Source organism: Eublepharis macularius, chromosome 6, assembly GCF_028583425.1.
Source record: "Eublepharis macularius isolate TG4126 chromosome 6, MPM_Emac_v1.0, whole genome shotgun sequence".
NCBI lineage: Eukaryota > Metazoa > Chordata > Lepidosauria > Squamata > Eublepharidae > Eublepharis > Eublepharis macularius.
Window position 1 is genome coordinate 89,534,224 of NC_072795.1, and position 21,734 is coordinate 89,555,957.

Here is a 21,734-nt window from a genome sequence, read left to right on the forward strand (position 1 = left end):
GTTCAATGGCTCTGTATATTTGGTAAATATTTGTACAACTTTTAAAGTTAACATGGAATAATAATTATTTGTCATCAAGTCACATCTAACTTACGGCGACTCCTAATGGGCTTTTCAAGGAAAGAGGTGGTTTGCCATTGCCTTTTTCTGTATAACAACTATGGTCTTCCTTGGTGATCTCCATCCAAGTATTAGCTAGGGCCAACCCTGGTTATTTTCCAAAATCAGGCTAGTCAGGGCTGTTCATGCTGCTGGCATGCCTCTTACATACATGTTGTAAACAAAATGTAAAATTTACAGTGTAATCTAAGCAGATGCACCTTTCAAGCCATTTATTTATTTATTTGGATTAATATCCTGTCCTCCCCGCAAGCGGGCTTAGACTCAGAGCAGGTCACAACATCATAAAATCATAAAAACCACAATTCACTATATTTAGGATTGCACTGTTGGGGCAGAGGAAATGTTTCAATTTAAATTGGCTGTCATATAGAAGCATGGGAAGTTTGGTTAAATCTTACTTGTGTGCTTCATTGTAAAACTAAGCAGTGGTGTGTGACTGGAGGAGAAGGGGGAGAACAGATACATTAAGGCAGGAAGATGGAAGCAAGTAGTGTGGAGGAAGGACTGCGACCAGTAACTGTAAACTGCACTTTTATCCTCTCCACCTTTGTTTCTAAAATTTTATGTTCAAGGCTAAACTCTTGCAGTTGGTATTAGTTATTCCATATGAACTGCTGTTCTGTTAGGTTTCCAATTCACTCTTCATTTAACATGTTGAAACACGACACACAAGTTCAGTTTTGTCAACATTTCTTAACTGTCTTTATGGCAATAGTATTGTTAAAGCTACCTTGAGCTATGAGGAAAGATGGGAAAAGGGTATGGAATAATTTTGCTTGGGAGTTCTTTCTGGGATATAGAAGCATACTATCAGTGAGTGATAGGGGGTCTGTTCTTTTCTTAATAGCAGTTTCCTTGCAGTTAAGGGGAGGTGTGCACTAAATTCTTTGGTTTGGCTATGTGTCTTCCAGAATTTCCTTTAGTTTCATCAGTCTTTAACAGTAGTTGTAGTCTAGTTGCTACTCACTAGGTATTTATAAACGTGTTAACAAACCTGGGCTTAGTATATCCCTTTCCCACTGCATTAGAAGTGAACAGGGCTTTTTTTCTGGGAAAAGAGGTGGTGGAACTCAGGACCACACAATTACGCCACTTTGGGTCAGCTGGAACAAGGGGGGAGTTTTTTAAAGTTTAAATTACCCTTGGTTAAAAGGGTCACATGGCCGGTGGCCCTGCCGTGGCGCGGAGGGCAATCTAAACTCCCCTCTGTTTGGAGATCAGGGGGCTGGGCCACCGGCCATGTGACCATTTTCAAGAGGTGCTGGAACTCTGTTCCATCGCGTTCCAGCTTAAAAAAAAGCCCTGGAAGTGAGTGTGTGAATGAGAGAAAAAAAACTGGAACCACTAAGTATGTAAATTAAAACTCCCGATATATGGAAATGGTGTGGAAGAGTGTGTGTTTCATCATAAGCATAATATTATATACACTAGGTAATTCACACTGAAGACAAGTGCTAAGATGAAAAAAATGGATCTTAATAAGAGTAAGTTTGTATTGTTGCCTGTTCCATAATGGAACTTGTGCTGGATACCTTGGGCTTGAGTTTGGCCTATTTAACAACTATATAGTTGGTTGCTGTTTAACAGATGCTTCGGACAGTTGTTCCTATCCACTCAAAACATGAGTTTTACCTCTGTCCTGTAAGCGGAAGATTACTGGGATCTTCCCACCACTTTATTGTTGTTATGTCCAGAATATAGTTGAGAGGCTAAAGGAATAGGCATGTTGGTTTTAGGACTTGAAGAGCTTTGGAGGTTAGAAACACCACCATGAATTTAACCTGGAAGCAGATTGGTAACCAGTCTCCCTCTCATGACAGGAGGTGCACAGCTGAATTCTGTACAGGTTATAGCTTCTGAATTATCTCCGAGGAAGCTCAACATAAACCATATTTTATTAATCAAGCCTGGAAGTAATATGGACTAATGTAATGGCAAAAGACAATCTGCAATCTGTTTCTTTAAAAAATAAAAAGGCTGGTCTCCAGAACACCTCAAATCTTTACCTGATCAGATAAGGTAACAGACTTCCTGTCTATAGGAGGAAAATATATTCCATTGGGACCAGTCTTGCACATTCTCATATAGATAGTGAAAATGTTGGATGTTCTGAAGATTTGGTGAGAAATGGGTTTTTGTTAGGCTAGGCTGTCTGCTATGCTTAATGCCGTTTGCAGTTCTACATTGATGTTTACTTCTTACCGTTTGAGTGAATGTGTGAAACGTTTCCATTGACATTTCTCTGTTTAAACTGTAAACAGGACAAATTAATAGTTACTTTACTGTAGATTAGAAATGCTTTTTTTTAAATAGACAAAATGAGCTGAACTGTGGTTGGTATACCAAGCATGGTTTTCCATATTCTAGAATTCTATTTTAACAAGTATTCATATTATTCACAGGGAAGGCTGTGTACACAGTGCTGTCAGTCATCCATGGCAAATTCTTACTGAAGAGGACAAAGCCTGAAAGAGCATGAAGATGAAATATATTCTTCAGTAGGAAAAAAGTAAATGTAGCAATTTGTTTTAAACCATATAGCCTTTTCAAATGCAGGAGTGTATACTGCTTCCCCGCCCTTCAACATTTAGTGTTACAGGCTAGTAGTAAATTGAGGATCATGAAAAAATTGCAGGATCCTAATAAAACTACAGCCTTTGGAATTACATTAGAACTGAGCTCTGTACTCTGATTCCCATGCCTGTAAGCCTCAATACTTGACCTGTTAAGCCTAAGTATTCCTGTTTGACCAAGTGGGCCTCTTTTAGATAAGGATTTGGGAACAGTTTAGAAAGTATTTTCCTCATTTTGTGGATTTAAGTACTTTTTAAAATAAAAGATGTCAAGTTCATTTCCACAATTTATAATCCAACTTGATGCCAAATATTTCCCCCCAAGTTTTTGATGGTTCGTAATGTACTAATGGATTTATTCTTGCTTTTTTATAGCTTTCTGTTTGAAGCAATTTACTTAAGGCGTGCAGGATGACAGAACGTGGAATAAAATGGGCTTGTGAGTATTGTACATACGAAAACTGGCCTTCTGCAATCAAGTGTACCATGTGCCGTGCTCAGAGACCTAGTGGAACTATTATCACAGAAGATCCCTTTAAGAGTGGTTCAAGTGATGTTGGTAGAGACTGGGATCCTGCAAGTATTGAAGGAGGCAGCAGCCCTTTAATATGTCCTGATTCCAGTGCTAGACCAAGAGTTAAATCATCCTACGGTATGGAAAGTGCAAATAAGTGGTCGTGCCATATGTGCACATACTTGAACTGGCCTCGTGCAATAAGATGCACTCAGTGCTTGTCTCAGCGTAGGACCCGGAGTCCCACAGAATCCCCCCAGTCTTCAGGGTCTGGTTCAAGACCAGCTCCTTTCCCTGTGGATCCTTGTGAGGAATACAATGATAGAAATAAACTAAACATGAGGACACAGCACTGGACTTGTTCTGTTTGTACATATGAAAATTGGGCTAAAGCCAGAAAATGTGTTGTGTGTGATCATCCTAGACCTAACAACATTGAAGCAATAGAATTGGCCGAAACAGAAGAGGCTTCATCAATAATCAATGAGCAAGACAGAACTCGATGGAGGGGAAGTTGTAGTAGCGGTAATAGCCAAAGAAGATCCCCTCCTACAACCAAACGGGAATCTGAAGTGAAAATGGACTTTCAGAGAATTGAACTGGCTGGAGCTGTTGGCTGCAAAGAAGAACTTGAAGTTGACTTCAAAAAACTAAAACAAATAAAAAACAGAATGAAGAAGACTGACTGGCTGTTTCTCAATGCTTGTGTTGGTAAGTGATGTCTGTAGTTTATGACTCTTCTAGTTGGGAGGAAATTTGGGGATTGCTTATATGCTTCATAATGTTTAATATGTGAAGCAAAGTGGTATGGACTACCTTAATGTAGAAGTTAAGTGTTCTAGAAAATACAGCATATTTTATTCAGGTAGCACTGAGTTGGAATATTCTGCTAAGACTGACTAAATGAATTCTTTTAGCATTCATTCTGATTTTACACTTGACATTGCAGGTTTTAAAATGAGGCCATTAGAGATCTGTATTGAAAAACTGTCCTTTATGTGAACAGTAGTAATGTATAAGATTCTTTAGATGTGTATCTGTATTTCCCCACTTAGATGACAAGAAGCGCCTTAGACATCAACAACAGTAGTTTGGGAGTGTTGGTAAATACTCTAGATCTTAAACAAGTGTGAGGCAATTAGTTGAAATGTACACATATTTGTAGTCTTTGACGTATAGCTCTGATTTTGGAAATACAGATTTTGATACATTTTATATTTTCTAAAATTATCATGTTGTAGACTTTGTAATGAAACTGATTTTTCGCAGTATTATGAAGACATTAGTGTTTTTACTGCCCTTATGTGTGTGGTTGCTATCAGTAAAGGTGTTTTTGGGTGGGTTGGTGGGTGTTGGTGGATGGAAGAGATCTTGAATGTATTTTTCATGTATAAGAGAAGGTATTAAGTTGTGAAATGCCATTCATATTTATATGACTGCTGGTAAATATTCTATTCCTTCAAAATAATATCTTGAAGTATGTGGAACTGAACCGAAATCCTGCTGTTCTACTGCAGACCAACACAGCTATCTACCTGAAACTACGATGAGAGAATCCCATAGAATAGGGTACCCTAATGATGCTTTGTGTAACTATTACTTTCACCTTAGAGACCCACAAGATTTTCATGGTATAAGCCAAGGGTGCCCAACAAGGCGCCAGTGGGCATAGTTGTGCCTACCAACACTTTTGTGGTGCCCACCAAATGTTTTTAGAAAATGAGGCGGGGGGCAGGTGGGGCTTTTGCAAAGTATGACTTCAGATTGGCCATTGGAGTATTGATCAGCTGTGCAGACTTTTTAAAACGTTGCTTTGACAGAAACTGCTTTCACAGTACAATGATCTTCACTGTGTGACTGAAGTAGCAAATGATTTATGGCTGGCTCCGCCTCCTGCAGCAGCAATTTTGTGGCAGCCATTTTGTTGCTGTGCCCACACTGCTTCAGAATTCCAAATGTGCCCTCAGGCTCAAAAAGGTTGAAGACTCCTGGTATAAACTTTTGAGAGTCAAAGCTCCCATCTTCAGAGCCCTTCATAGTTTGTCATTCAGGCTGGAAGCCTAGAATAGAGTGCCATAGAAATGTAAGGTGTCTTCTCTTTAATTGCACTGGAAAGAGAATAAGATCTTGTTTTAATGGGTATCTTGTGAGATGACCTGTCCCTACTAGAATGTTTTTTTCTTCTTCTCTTAGAACATAAGAATGTCATCTCCCTAACATTAATACCTACTATTCCTGTTAACTTGCTGCTTAGGATGGTCGTGACTAATGTAATAAAATATGGTGATTATGCCAGGCTTGCAAATAGTCACTTAATTGACAGTGGTGAGTAAGAATCTCTTCTAGGTGGTCAGGCAAATAGTGTTTTGTAAACTGGATAGGAGTTAGTTCTTTTATTTCTTGAGGCCCGTTGATGCCTAACACAAGTATGTGTAGATTTTACCTTTAAAAGTTCTTGATGATTTCTTTACCAAGCTGTAGTACACTGTAAAAATTGATCTAATGTTTCAGGCAAATCTTATTCTTGGAATACTTCGAACTGAGATTTGTCTTCTAATAGTACAGTCCTGTGTAGATTTGCTCCCGTCTAGGCATATTGATTTCAGTAGACTAGAGTAATTTGCTTAGAACTGCATTGTTCAGTTAAAATTCAGAGACACTGAAACATGCTTTACTGGAAGTTTAGGAGAATAAGAAAAGATATTGCTCTACCAGTAACACAAATGTTGGTCACAAAGGTTAAAGCTTAAGGTGTAGTTATGTGTTTACTAGCACCACAGCCCATTGTGATATAATACAGTGGGCACTGGGCCGAGCCGCCCTGTGCCGCAGCGGGCTGTGCTGTGCCGCCCCGCATGACCACAGTGGGCCCCAAGGCGGTAGGAAGGCCCAGGGCTGTGGCGCCATGTCTTCCTGCTGCTGTGCCGGTCCTTCCCGGGCCTCCAGAAGCCCTGAGGCAGCAGGAAGCCCTGGTGGCATGTTGCCAGGTCTTCCTTTCTCTGGGCCAGGGCTTCCCAGGCCTCCGGAAGGGCCGGCACATTCCTGCAGCCATGCTGGGCCTTTCTGGGCCTCTGGAGGCCCCAAGGATGTGACAGGGAGACAAAGCATTTTGCCCCCAACTCGCTTCTTATCCTTGTGTACTGTGCCTGCAGAAGGATAAGAAGTGAGTCATCAACAACATGGTTTGCCTTTTATGTTTAAGGAAAGGATCATTGCTACTTACATAATCCTGGAAGCCTTCTGGCTTTTAGGAATGGGGAAGGATGGAAGGAATATTGAATAATGAATTCTGATAGGAGCAGAGTCCAATCAGTGCTGTCATAATGATCATCATCTGTTGCTGTTTAATGGCATATAGTTCAGCAAACCCATTTTTTTCTTCTGGTGATAGAAAGTGCAGTCAAGTTGCAGCCAACCTGTGGTGAACTCATGAGGTTTCAAAGATGAACCAAGCTGGTTTGCCGTTTCCCACCTCTGAGCATCAACCTTGCACTTCTTGGTGGTCTCCCACCAAACACTAATCAGGACTGATCCTGCTTAGCTTCTGAGATCTGATGACATTGGGCTAGTTTTTAGGCTTGTAATGTTAATAAGAATTTTTCCTATGTGATCAGCCTTGTTGTACCCATGCTAACTTTTAATGTTGGTTAGGAGGCCAAAGTAATTTTCCTCTGTATAGTCTCTAGCACAAATAGGACTGTATTCTATTTTTGTAGTAAAGAAAAAGAGTGTATTTGGACAAATTCTTGTATAGTCACAGTAAGTCAAATATATGTGGATATCAAGTTAAACTTCATAACACTGAACGCTTTAATTTATTTAATTTATTGTATCACATTGTTGCCAGAATTACTCGTTTATGCTATGAACCTGTTCTTGAAAATACATTGCATATATCTATAGTATACGTAGGGATTATCATTAACTAATTCTGTGGGTAGTCTTACATACATTTTTTTCATTCTAGACTGTTTGAGCGTGTACTTGTCCCACCCCCTTAACCATACTACTGCTATGAGGAAAATACTAACTTTTCTTGGTTGACATGGCTTACCCTTGAAGATGAAGCAACTTTTTATTTATACCTTTGTAGCTTGGTTTAAACTAGGTGTAGGAGATAAACAGATACAAAGAACAAGTGACAAGATATAAAATGTTAATGAATTGAATATTTAAAAGGATGTTATGAATATTTAACTGTTGTTCAGGTGCACCTTATTTTCTTTAGTGTTACTTCTAATTGAGAAAGGTAATAACGTCCATGCTACTAGAACTTAAATAGCTACTAAATACTTAAGTACTAGAACTTAACTACCCTTTCTATCTAGCCTTCAGGAGCCTTGCTTGTGTTGCTCTGAAATCTTTCTGGTTAGGCTCTTCATTAGATTTTTTTTTGTATCCTGAAGGCCATGACACATGTATGAAGCTAGTAATGTTTTCCCTGGCCAGGACTGCTCACTGATACACAAGTAAATTGGTGTTCCTGAAAGACTAAATCTTTTTCTCAGCTGACTGAGGTTTTTCTTCCCTGTAGCCCCCCCTCTCCTCCATGCCAGATCACAGCCTTTATCCTTTCCTGTCCATTTCTTTGTCTCCACAACAACTGCTGCATTCCACTTACCTCCTACCATTATTTACCACCTAAGACATTCTCAGCCTTTGGGCTACAGGAATTACCCTCAGGGGAAGAGGCCCCTTAGACAGGGAATACCAAATCCAGACCCAGGGAAACAAGAGTCTCTTCAAAGGGCAGCCTCCTCAGAAAAGGTCCTCCCATTTCCAGAATATTTTGGGAGACAGCTCAAGGCTGAGTGGTCTAAACCATCAGCCAATAAGCAATCCCTGAACATGGTAAAAAAAACCTGTACTCACTACCTTTCTTTGCTATAAGATGTTGCAGGTACCTGCGATCGACACTGTAGTAGCTACACTTCAGTCATCTGGGCTCCTGTCAGAGGACGGGCAAGGATCAGTCGGAGACATCTTAGATAAGAAGAGAGAGGCCATGCTGAAGAGAGCTCATGAGGCCATGACCATGGCTATTAAGGCTACGACCATTGCCTTCATTGCCTCCAGAGCATCAGGAGTATGGATCAGAAAACTGATCCCACTTCTCCCATACAAAAGTAGATGCCCTCCTTGAAGGGGCAAACTGAATTTTAAAGGCCAGTACCTTCAAGGCAGTCACCATCCTGGATGCACTTACCTTTTCTTCCAGGATTGTGGTCTCGGCAGCGTTAACAAGTAGGCACCCTTGACTAAGAGCATGGCCAGCAGATTTATACTCTAAAAATATTGTCCTGACTTACCACTTACAGAGAGACACATTATTTGGGGATGCCCTAGGAAAGATCTGGGTTGAGACCCAGGACAAAAGGAAGTGTTGCCAAAAATAGTCAAACAGTCTGAGAGGCGATCCCTTGGCCCTCAGCCATTTTATTCACAACACACTCTACTAAGGTCCAGACAGGATTCCAAACAGCTATCCTGGGGTTAATCTAAACAGTCCTTTAATAAGGGGGATCCTTTCAAGAATCCACTTGTAGTATAGTGGTTAAGTAACTGAACTGTGATGCAGTACTCTGCTGGTTCAAATTTCACTACTGCCATGAACTTATCACATGGCCTTGGGTAAATCATTCCTCTCAGTCTCAGCTCCCCAGCTGTATTGTGGGGATAATGATTACTTTGTCCCAAGATCAAACAGACAGTTCTTCACACATGGATAGAGATCCAACCTTGATACCCAGCTCTCTAAAATAGGACTCACAAGCCATCCCTGTGAGAGACCAACTACTCCTTATCATCAAGCCTGGGTCAACATGCAGGCAACCGCCTGGACCTTAGAAATTGTCTCACAAGGCTATTCCATGCAATTTGAAAGCTACCCACCAGAACATTTTGTCATCACTCCCCTACGCAAACTCAAACTGTAATCCAACACCTTCTGGACATTCAAGCTGTGAAGCATGTTCCCCACAATGAAAGAGGATGGGGGAGTCTACTCAAGCTTCTTCACAGTCCCTAAAAGGAATGGGGACTGGAGGGTGTTATTAGACCTCAACTTTTTGAACAAGTTTATCAAATTGTCACTTCTGAATAGAGAATCTGCGCTCAGTCGCAGAGGCCATTCAACCAGAAGAATACATGACGTCTGCAGATCTTACGGAACATTCCTCCATGTACCGATTTTAACAGCCCATCAACAATACCTAAATTTTTGCATTATGGGGTGGGAAAGAAAAAAAATCAATTGGTAGTTCTGAGTCATCCCTTTTGGCCTGTCCACCACGCCAAGAGTGTTCACAAAGCTCCTGATCAACCTCACCATATGTCACATAGAGAGAGGTATTCATGTTCACTTGTACCCAGACGATCTCCTGATCAGATCAAGTTAAAAGAAAAATCTCACCTTGACACTCAGTTCACCATTCAGTTCCTACAAAGCTGGAGCACCTGGGTATGATAATCAAAGTGTGTTGTCTATCCCTCACCAAAGAAAAGGTTAGGAAGACCAAGCAGCTTGCTGAGACTGTCATCAGAGTGCAAAATCACTTCTCACGACACTACCCAAACTGACGGGTTTGTGGCCAACAACAATGAGATACCTTGGGGTTGTCTACATGTAAGACCACTTCAGACCTTTCTCAGATCTTACTAACAACAGATCATGGAGAAGACACATCTTGCCATTCAGATACCACTTTAGATCAGAAGATTCATGACCCCTCGAGAACAACAAATATTTACAGTATCACAGGTTAGGCATGTCTTCCTATAAATGTCTTGGAAATGTGAGTGATTTGTCTGGCCCTGTTCCAGTTCAGAGATTGGATTGTGAACTCTCACATCCTGATCTGTATGGACAAGGTCGCAGACAAGACATATGTAAACAAGCAGGGGGGGATCCAAGACCTCTAGGAGGCAACAAGGATACTTACCTGAGAGGAAGGTCACCTAGCCTCAATCAGCAGACTGGCTGAGCAGGTAGACCATTCAACAACGGGAATAATCCCTTAAGAAAGATCTCATCTAATGGATAACATCGCACTTTGCAACACTTCTCATGGACCTGTTTGTGTCCTAACATAACCATCAACTACCAAGGTACATAACAAGGTTTGTTCCACCCACAAGCAAATGCCCTGGCATTGCAGTGGCCATTAGGGCTCCTCTATGCATTACCATCCTTATCAGTAATACCCAAACTCCTGAGAAGGAACAGGAAGTGAAGGAACAGGCTTGTGATTGCCTTTTGGTGGCCCCACAGACTGCTTTTCCACACTCCAACAGATGGTGAAATCTCCACCCCTCATCCTACTGATCTCTCCGGTCATGTTACAGCAGGGAATGATTTGGCACTCTCAATTAGCCTCACTCTGCTTAACTGTGTGGAAATAGAAAGGAAAATCTTCCTAAGATGGGGATATTCCGGAGAGGTGGACGACATTCTCCTAGCATCCAGAAAACAGTTCACAGTCAGAATTTACAATTCCTCTTGGAAAGCCCTCACTCAGTGGGGCAGGAGGAAAGCACTGGACATTTTACACAGCCCTGACCAAACATTCCTTTGAACTGATCAAGGAAGTTCACCTGAGAAGGCTGAGAATGAAGACCATCTACCTCATTGTAGTCGCGTCTGCTAGAAGAATCTCAGACCTGAACTCTGTATCTTTCACAGCCATAAGGTGATACTTCGTACTGTCCCCAACTTCCTTCCAAAATTCTATAGGTTGCAAGAGATAAGGCTACCATATTTCTACCTGTACCCTAAATATTCTAGGAAGAGGCTCTAACACAACCTAGATGTCAGAAGGACGCTCAAATCCTATCTGCTCTGAACAGTACAAATCAGAACGTCAGACTTACTGTTTATCAATATATCTCCCTCAATTTGGGGAAGAAAATACCTTCAGCAGCCAATAGCAAAACATACACTATCGAAGCTCACAAAGCTCTTATTGTAGAGGTTCCTAATGGAATAACAGCTCACTCTGTGAGGAGTGCTGCTACCAATGCAGCATTACACAGGAACAGTTCTGTAAAAGAAGTCTGCAAGCCAGCAGTATGGTCGTCAATCTTGACCTTAGTGAGATGCTACAAATTAAATCTGTATGATTCAGCGGACACCACCTGCTGTAGAAAAGTACTGCAGTGCATGATCTCAGATGACCACATCCCACCCAGAAAGTGGAAACTACTTTGGGAGCACCTAAGATGTTCTCTGCCTCAGAGGGAGAATGGACCTTTGGACATTTACCGTGCAGGGTCCTTCTTCTCTGAGGAAAGAAGGACATCTTGCCCTCCCCGAGCCTTCATCCTCCTCTACCCTGCTGCCTCATTCTTCTACGTCCTCTGGGTTATGCTTTATTTACGGTACCTGTAAATGCAAGAGGTGTTTTTTCTCTCAGTATTGACCGTTGCTGAATGATAAATTCAGTGTTACTGCTTTGTGGAATAACCTGAACTGAAGAGAGGGTGTCCCACACGCCAGACAGGAAGAGGAAGAAACTTGTTCCTGCCTCCCTGATTGGACGGTGGGAATCACCCAAGATGTCCTCCTTTCCTCAGAGGAGAAGGACCCTTCATGTTAAGTGTCCAAAGGTCTGTTCTGCCTATCTATTTCACATACAGGATTGTATCTTTTTCTCAACATACCCAGTAAAAGCCAACCTTTTGGGGAGGGGAGGGGGGAGGCTTTGAACAGCATTGTGAGAGCTGTAATCAATGTCCATGACATGGACAAAACCCAGAAAATTGTATTTATTAATATTCTGCATTTCTGACAACTGTCTTCCAAAGTAGTTTAGAATAAAGAGAGATGGGCCTTTTCTTCCTCCTTACAGTGAAATAATAAGACACACAAGAGAAGAGGAATGGGCAGAAAATATAATAGGGAGATATTATTGAGATATGTAGAACTTTAGTTGTACTGGGCTAATCTTCCTTTGCTAGTAATCTTACTTATATTAAAGTGATGCAACTGACCTATGGCCCTTATTTAGGCTAGTGACAGAGGCCAGGGTGTATTTTTCTTCTGCTCCGTAATTTCAGGACTGTTGGAACAAGGAGTGTGCTGGGGAAATTAGGCTCCCTATGATTGGCATTGATGTGGTGCATTGAATGATTATTTTTAAACATGGTGGTGTTTCACTTGAGTCTATGAGAGGAAAAGAGTCTCTGTAGACTCCATGCCTGCCCACTAAGCTACTCGCTTCAACTACTGAAAAGCAGCCCCATGTTGGCAAGGCCAAGAACCATCTGAACCAATGCTCTGCAACCGACTCTATAGCTCACCTTTCTCACTGAGACTCAAGGCAGATCACACAGTATAAATTGATACAATCGACAGCTGGGACATTCAATAAACAATGCAATAGGGTATGCAAGTGTAAAATTTGCAGAAATTTGAAAACAAGTAGAAATCCAATACAGAGCTGAAACAATTCGTAAGTATGATGATTTTAAGGTATAAATGTATAAAATGCTGTGAGAAACAAATGGGTTAATAATATTGTCCTGGCCTGAATAGCTCATCACTTGCCTATTTGTATTATTCTTTTCCTTACTGGAAATTGTGCTGCTTCTTTTGCAGTATTAGATCATGCTATGTACTCTGCAAATACTCAAACTTGAAGTTTGCCCTTGAAAGGTGAAGCTCTGAAGTTAGTGGAGCTATGTTACTAAACTGGAATAGACAAGCCCATATCTTGCCTGGATTTCAAAACATCTCTATGTTATGTATTAACTACAAACAAATGCAGAAAGGGCATACTTAAAGCATGAGAGAATACACTGAAACTCTGTCTTCCTGCTGAAGGGTTTCCACCTCTGCAGTAGAAGGGAAATCTATAAGAGATGGAAAATATCAACATTTGTTGACCCATACAAATAGCAAAATGTATATTAGCAATCCTGTGGCATTTTAGAGACCAACAAGATTTTCAGAGTATAAGCTTTTGAGAGTTATTTCTCCCTTCTTCAGATACCTGTTTGTTGGTCTCTAAGGTGCCATTGGAATCAAATCCTGCAGTTCTGCTGCAGACCAACATGGCTACCTACCTGAACCCAAATGCAGATTGTTGCCATATCAAGTCTCCATTTTGTTGGCCTCTTTCTTTACCCTCCTCCATCTTGGATTTGTGATCAGCTAGTCTTTAGCTGCACTCAGAGCTGTGCAAATCTAGTGTTAGGCTATTTACAGAATAAAATGAGGTGAGTTGGAAGAATAGGTGGGAATGGAAACACCTATCCTAATTACATTTTAGCTATAGTAGCACAATAGCCAGCTTGCAAAGCATGTAGTAAGCTAAGAGAGAAGTTCCCTAGCACAATGCAAGCCCACAGAGAAAATTGACTCAATCACCCACTAAAGGTTCTTAAACAATTATTCAAAGTACATTGCTTCAATCAGGGTGCTCTTATACACAGTGTTTTGTTGCCTTGCTGCATTCTTTTCTGTCAAAAGAGATCCTGCTGCCATCAGCTTTTAATTACTGTATTTTATTGATATCATTTACTTCTGTTTAATTCCTGGCTATATAGATGAGACTGCCTTTAACACCCCTCCTTCCTGCCTCAGCTTTCTCTTCATTTCCTTATTTAAGGAGGCTCTCACGATGAGGGGTCTCACTGTGCCATACTCTTAGCCAATCAGTGTGCTGTCTGCTGAGTTCACCTATATTTCTTATCTCCCTCAAAGGCTGGGAAGATCAAATGCTTTTTTTCTGTGCTAGAAACTACAATGGCTCCCCCAAAGTGTGCTCAGTATTGGCTCTTGAGGTGTTCTTAACTATGCTGTTGTTCCCCGAGCCTTTGATCCCTTGCTGCTTTCAGCCCTGCCTGCTTGGCTGCTTTCACACACTTTCTTATGGACTCCTATACCAAATCCTTTCATTTGGATTTTACTGTAAGCTTTGCCTGTTCTCTTCCGGTCCCTGGGAAATTGTCATCTATGAACTCAAACTTCCTAGCTTGTGTGGATGTGAAGGGTACCCAATACTTCTTTCTTCAATACGTCTTTCTTCCCAGATGGACTCCCATCCAGGATATGTAATATAATCTTCTCCTTTCCCAGTTGGTTTCTGCCTCCTCTAACTTTCTTTTTTAGTTCACACACTGCTCAAGAGAGTGTGCATTTGGAATATTTACATTTGTTGTGGGCATTCTAATGTTTGGTGCTATATGTGTGTATGATAACATTTTGATGTCATGAGTGTCTTTTATATCCTGCTCAGATAAACTCTTGTTTTCCTAACACCTCCTGGCTTCCATGGCTTAGGACCTTCACTGTTTTTTTTAAATCGGTGGTCTTCATCCCATGGAGCCCCATCAGTTGGCACATGAGCTCCTCTAAAGCTGGTTTTTTTGCTGCCTTTTGGAGGCATAGCAATGATGCTATGCCTCCCATCTCTCTTTGTATATATGCTGAGAAGATTCTTCCAAGGCTTTAATCCGGTAATCTGGTGCTTGACTTCCATTTTTTGATCTGCTGTTCATGGCCTTGACACTGTTGAGGACATAACTCTGATCCCCCTCTGTCATATTACTCTTCTTATGTGCTTGCAACTCAGGAAAGACCAACAAATACTATTATATCCTGTTTATTTAGAAAATGTATATGATGCCTCTCCAGAGACTTCCTTGAGGTGGCTTACAGCTAAAATGACACAAAGCCATTAAAACAAGTCAGGGCATAACAACCTATCTCTAAATTTAAATTGTATTGTGTTGTCAACCCCCCCCCTCAATTTTGATCCAATTGAGCAGCAAGTCTTATTCACATATACAGGAGTCTGATACATACAGATCTTCCAGACCACACACAATGTCTGATCATAACTTTTAATGTGTATGCTTCTGGTTTTAGTAGTGAAGTTTGTTTATTCCTGTTACAGTTGCCCTGGAGATTTAAGGTCATTACTAGAGTAGAATATGATGACCAGCATTTTGATAGCAAAAGCTTTAAGTTGTATGGCATTCTCTTGGGCTTTGGGGTTGTTAAACTCTTGTGGTATTCACTATATGTTTACTGGAATATATTCCTGTTACTATTTTTTTAAATTTAAGTCTCCGGTTAATTATACAGAATATGCTGTGAGAAATGAGTTGTGTGCATGCTTGTTGAAGTAATATGATGGTTCTTACGGAGAATGTTGACTTATGTTATCTGCAGTGAGTTGGCTTACCTTCTAATTCACCGATATTCATAGCTATTTGACCATTGCTTTGAGTATTATTTTATTAACATTTTAAAGGTGCCTTTTAACCCAATTTAGGGGTCCCAAGGTAGCCAACAGTATAAAACATTAAAACAAGATTGAAAACATAAACATATATAAAAACCATTAAAACATGTAAATGGTTGGAAGTTCAGTGAAAATCAATGAGGGAATACCACACAGAACAAAAGATCATTCAACCACTGTTGTAAGACAATGATAGATGGGACAGACAAATCTCCCTGGAGAGGAAATTCTATAATTTAAGTGCCATCTATAATTTAAATTCTATAATTTAAAGCACTTAAGGCCTTGCTTCAGGTGCGGGCTTCTGAAGCAAGGCCTCCAAACATGACTTCACTGGTTGAGTAGGTTCATATGGAACTAGGTGGTTCTTAATGTATATTGGCCCCAGACCATATAGGGCTTTTTATCCATTTACATTCCAATATTGCATAATGTAGATACTAGAGGAGAAAAAAGGGGGGGGGAACCCCAAATATAAGTACAAAATAACTATACAAGAAACTCTCACATGACTCACATAGATTTCAGTAAATGTTAATTTTATCATAGTATAAATTTCTTGAATATTTTCTAGCCATAAATAAATACTATGTGGAGAAATGTTGTTCCAGTGTCTTGCAAAGTTTATTCTTGTTTTCATTATAGAATATAGCAGAATGTCATGATATTTCCTCAGGATGGTCATAAGGTTATTTAGCAGGATTATGTTGGGTAATACTGGGAAGTTGAAATTAAGAGCTAAATTCAACTTTTGAATTACATTCTGTCAGTATTCGGCAGCTTGAGGTCATTGAATATAAAGCTTTAAAGGTAAATATCAGCATCTTGAATTGGGCCTGGAAATAAATTGGGAGCCATTGTAGGTAGAACAAGACTGCAGTGGTAGTCCCTATAGCCACTCCAGCCAGATTTCTGTCTTAGCATTCTGTAGACAGGACAGACAGATCTCCCTGGAGAGGAAATTTGTAATTTCTGGACACTCTTCAAACACTGTTCCACATAGAGAGTATTGCACTAGTCTAATCTATATGTTCACTGTCCGTCTTCTGTGCAGCCCCACATGGGGACTGCGCCTGCGCAGGCCTGCCGACCGGATTTTTCTTTCTAGCAAACGTCCACTAGGGGGCGCATGTCCGACCCAATGCGCATGCGCGGCCGTTTCCCGCCCGAGCGACATTGGGCGACGTCGCCCCCTTTCCCCTCAGTTTCTTCTTTGCCGCCGACCGGTAAAGATCTAGCTGTCCGCTTGTGAGGAAATTTTTTCCTGTGAGGATCCTGCGAAGATGTCTGAGAAGTCGCTGTTCAAGCGCTGCTCCAACTGCTCCACTAAGATGACGAGGACGGACGGTCATGCCGTTTGCCTCGAGTGTCTCGGCGAGGGACACATCGTCGGGAAGTGTGAGCACTGCCAACGGTTCACTCCGAAGGCCAGGGCTGAGAGGGCTAATAGGCTGAACACCTTACTGTGGAGACGGGCGATGCGGGTTTCGGGGGCTCCCGTTACCCCGGAGGGACCGCCACCGGCTGGTGGGACGGGTAACACCCCCCCTGAGAAGGGGCCTCAGAAGGCCGCATCCGCTTCGCGTTCCCGCTCCCCGGATCGTCGCCAAGCCCGGCAGTTAACCCCGGATCCAAAGGGGACTGCGAGTTCCGCGTCGGGTCGCAAGCCCTTGGCACCAACGTCGGATCCGACTCGGAAACGTCACCGTTCCAGGTCCCCATCGAGGTCGGAACCGACCTTCACGCCGGCTCCGAAGGTGCCGAGAGCATCATCGGAACCGAACATCCCTGCTGGGTCGGTTCCCAAACCATCGGATCCGCCATCGGCTCCGACTCCATCGGTTCCGAAGCCTGCTGAGTCGACGCGCACCGACCTCGCTCCGAAGACGGGCGCTCGGTCGGATCCGAAGACATCGGATTCGGTTGGCAGGGACCGAAGCTCGGATCCGGCTCCGGCCGACAAGGGCGGCAAAAAGTCCAAGAAGAAGTCGAAGCACAGTCAATCGGCTTCGGTCCAAACAGATGAGGTCCTCTGGGAGAGGCCTTTGACTCCGTCGCCGCACCTGTCGCCTCCGCTGCACCACTTGTCTGATGATGATGGTGATCTGCCCAACGCGCCACCTTCGGCCCAGCAGTGGCATGCGGGTGATTATGCGGACCGTGTGGACTGGCGTTACCACCTGCCGCGGGCTGCATTTGACAGAGAGGGTTCCCTGTATGCCAGCTCTCCATCATTTGGCAGGGAGTGTTGGGGTGACACTCGAAGTGAGTTCTCCCACTATGGTTCTCCCAGACACGGTTCACCTTACTATCCTGCTGAACCCTACCAGGGCCCGAGTCCCAGCCCTCCGTCGGACCCATCTCCAGATGATGTCATCATTGGGACCGGTCGTGTGTCGCCATCTGAGGACTACCGACTCTACTCTGAGCAGATGGTCAGGATGGCCCATTCTCTCGACATCAAGATATCGGCCGTGGATCCTAAACCAAAGGACAAAATTCTTCAATATGTCCAGTCCGGGAACCCTCCAACTATTGCCTTCCCATTCACTGAAGGCTTGGTGGAGATCATCCACGACATTTGTGAGAAGCCGGCCTCTGTGTACGCGACGTCCCACAAACTGGAGGCCCTGTACAAGACACGGGATGATGTTTGTGCATACCTCTTTGCACATCCGCCTCCTTCTTCCCTCATTACGGAGGAAATGCAGGACCCGCCAACGCCAGGGGTCCTATGCGGTGCCCATTGACAAGGAGAGCAGGAAGTTGGATTCCTTGGGCAAGAAGCTATACTCTTCTGCTGCCCTCACGCTGAAAATCTCCAACTATTCAGCCATTATGGGGGCGTATCAGATATTCCTTTGGAACCGCATGGCGGCCTTCCTGGAAAAACTCCCAGCAGACCAGAGAGTATTGGCGAAGGTGATCCTCGATGAGGCCCTGAGGCTTTCCCGGCAACAAATAAATGCGGGCCGTGACACAGTTGACACCTCTGCGAGGGCATTGGCTTCTTCCATCGTCCTGCGCCGGCACTCGTGGCTCCGCACAACTGCGTTGCCAGTGGAGACGCGCAATAAGGTGGAGAACCTGCCATTTGAGGGGCAATCCCTGTTTTCTACCAAAACAGATGACTACCTGTTGCAGAAGCGCAAGGATCGTATTACAGCCCGATCCTATGGCATTCTCCCGGCCAGACCACCCACCGAGAATCGTGGCCAGTATCGCCCTGCCCAGGGTTATCGTGGACGACAGCACCGGTACCAGCCGTATCCACGCTATGGTTCCTACCGGCCATTCCAACCACCAAGCTCTTACCAGCGCCGGAAGCCTACCTACCGCCCTCGTCGCGGCCCTCATGCCACCGATACCAAAGAGTCAGCTACGCAACCAAAGCAGTTCTGACTAGGGCTCGAACAGTCTGTCGTGTTTGGAAACAGATTGGCTCAGTTTGCCTCTGCATGGGCGGAGATTACGTCCGATAGTTGGGTTCTTAAAATCGTTACAGTTGGATATAAAATTCAGTTTGATGTTTACCCAGTGTTGTCTCTTCCTGACCACTCATTACAATCCTCTTCTGATAGCTTACAGGCTGAGGTTATAGCGCTATTGGAGAAAGGGGCTGTGAAGGAGGTACTCCCTCAGGACCCCCTCTTAGGTTTTTACTCCAGGATGTTCCTGGTAGACAAAAAGGATGGAGGTGTGCGACCCATCTTAGACCTTCGGGAACTGAATAAATTCGTTCTCGTCAAGCGGTTCAGGATGCTTACCTTGAACACAGTCCTCCAGTTAATGCCCGAGGACATGTGGTTCGCGGTCCTGGATCTCAAGGACGCGTATTTCCATATTGCCATCCATCCTAACCATAGGAAATACCTTAGGTTCCTGTGTAACAATAGGGCCTACCATTACCAGGTACTTCCCTTTGGCCTCTCAACAGCCCCACGAGTTTTTTCTAAATGTATGGCTGTGGTTGTGGCTTATTTAAGACAACGGGGTTGTACCATCTATCCCTATCTTGACGATTGGCTCCTTGCAGCACCCTCTGCTGATGCACTCCTGGCCCAGATTCGTACCGTGATGCTCACCTGCTCCAGATTGGGACTTTTGGTTAACTTACAAAAGTCTAACCTTACCCCGTCCAGACGGATACTGTTTATCGGTATGGAACTGGACGGTGACGTAAACAGGGGTTTTCTGCCCAGGGAGCGTGCTTTAAGGATTGGCAGGATGGTGAACCTTCTTTCTAAGTGCAGGTTCCAATCCGTAACGGCTATCCAAAGGCTACTGGGCCTCATGGCCTCTTCTACGGCTGTCACCCCTATGGCCCGGTTGCACATGCGACCTCTCCAGCTGTGGTTCCTATCGGTTCATGATTTTGAGCACGATTCCGAGAATAAATGGTATTCCATCCCCAGGGGGATTATCCGGGCCTTACGATGGTGGCTTGATGAGGCTAACCTCCTTGGGGGTGTTGCTTTTGGGTCCATCCAGACCGAGATCACGATCTCGACTGATGCCTCCACGGTAGGATGGGGAGCCCAGTGTGGTGCCCTGAGGGCACATGGGGTTTGGTCAGAGCAGGAAAGGGAAGATCACATTAACCTGCTAGAATTGAGAGCTGTCCGTTATGCCCTTATCGCTTTCGCAGACACACTGCAGCAGAAGGCAGTTCAGGTGCTCACAGACAATTGCACCACGATGTTCTACCTGAACAAGCAGGGGGGAACTACATCCAAGGCCCTCTGCGACGAGGCCATTCGGATCTGGAACTGGGCCATGGACAGAGGCGTGTTCATTCAGGCGGTCCATATTCCCGGCACCACCAATGTGATAGCAGACAAACTGAGTCGGATGCGATTCGACAGCTACGAATGGACCGTAGCAGACAATTACCTGAACTCCATCTTTTTGGACTGGGGGTTTCCAGACGTAGACCTCTTTGCGTCAGAAACCAACAAGAAGGCCCCACGGTTCTGCTCCAGGGGAGGGCTAGGTCACCGCTCCCTGGGGGACGCGTTCCAGATACGCTGGACAGGGCACCTGTTTTATGCCTTCCCTCCGTTCCCACTGCTGTCTCGGGTCGTCAGCAAAATCCAGAGGGATGGGCCACATTTAATTCTGGTGGCCCCTTCTGGCCCAGACAAGCTTGGTTCCAACATGTCATGCAGCTTTCGCAGGGGTCATATTATCGGTTCGCTCTGAACCCGAACCTTCTGTCCGACAAAGGGGTTTGGTATCACGACCTACCCAAACTCAACCTCACTGCTTGGCACATTCGGGGACGGAGGGGATGTCTGACAGGGTAGCTGAAGTTTTGCTGAATGCCCGTAGGGACACCACTCGCAGGTCATACGCAGCTAAATGGAAGCGTTTTGAGGCCTGGGCTGCTGACACCGCAGTTAATGTTTGGGATTGCCAGTTGTCTTCTGTGTTTGAGTTCCTCCTGTCCCTAAAGGATGGGGGACTCTCTAATTCCTCTATTAAAGTCTATTTGGCTGCCATTTCAGCCTTCCACCCTAAAATAGATGGGAAGACAGTGTTCTCTCACAGTTTGTCGAAGTCTTTTTTGAAGGGGTTGTATAATATGTTTCCACAAGTCAAGGAAATTGTTCCCCAATGGTCACTGCAGGTAGTACTGACGGGACTTATGAAATCACCCTTCGAACCACTGGCTACCTGTGATTTAAAATGGTTGTCCTGTAAAGTGGCCTTCCTGATTGCCATTACATCTGCCCGCAGGGTTAGCGAGCTTGCTGCCCTGAGGTGGGATGCTCCCTTTTTGAAGGTCCATCAAAATAAGGTGGTGCTGAGACCTGACCTTCGTTTTAGGCCCAAGGTGTCTACTCAATTTCACACCTCGCAGGACATTGTCCTACCTATCTTTTTTCCTGACCCTTCTGATACCTCTGAACGGGCTTTACATTCCTTGGATGTGAGAAGGGCTATTTTATTTTACCTCCAACGTACATCACAGTTTAGGAGTGCCATACAACTGTTTGTGTGCTATTTTGGGCCCAGGAAGGGAAAGGCTGCTACAGCCCAGTCGATTTCTCGCTGGGTTACTCAGACTGTTAGGGCCTGCTACTCGCATGCTCAGTTACCTTGCCCCTTGGAACTAAAAGCTCATTCCACCAGGGCACAGGCTGCTTCGGCGGCCTTCCTTAGGGGCGTGCCCTTGCAGGACATCTGCAGGGCTGCAACGTGGTCATCTTCTGACACGTTCGCTAAACATTACGCACTAGATGTGTGGGAAAGGAAAGAGGCTGCTGTTGGTAA

The 21,734-nt window shown here is 43.9% G+C and overlaps 1 protein-coding gene across 2 annotated transcripts in view; it reads left to right on the forward strand.

The window, feature by feature from the left end:
* ZRANB1 (zinc finger RANBP2-type containing 1) overlaps positions 1–21,734 on the forward strand; it is a 93,272-nt gene that overhangs the window by 15,614 nt on the left and 55,924 nt on the right. Inside the window, exons 2-3 of one of the 2 annotated variants that reach the window (XM_054983758.1) lie at positions 2,526–2,632; positions 3,072–3,921. In XM_054983758.1, coding sequence (XP_054839733.1) covers positions 3,108–3,921 — 814 coding nt within the window. In that variant the 5' untranslated portion in view covers positions 2,526–2,632; positions 3,072–3,107. The remainder of the gene's footprint in view (positions 1–2,525; positions 2,633–3,071; positions 3,922–21,734) is intronic. The other variant, XM_054983759.1, reaches the window with a different exon arrangement.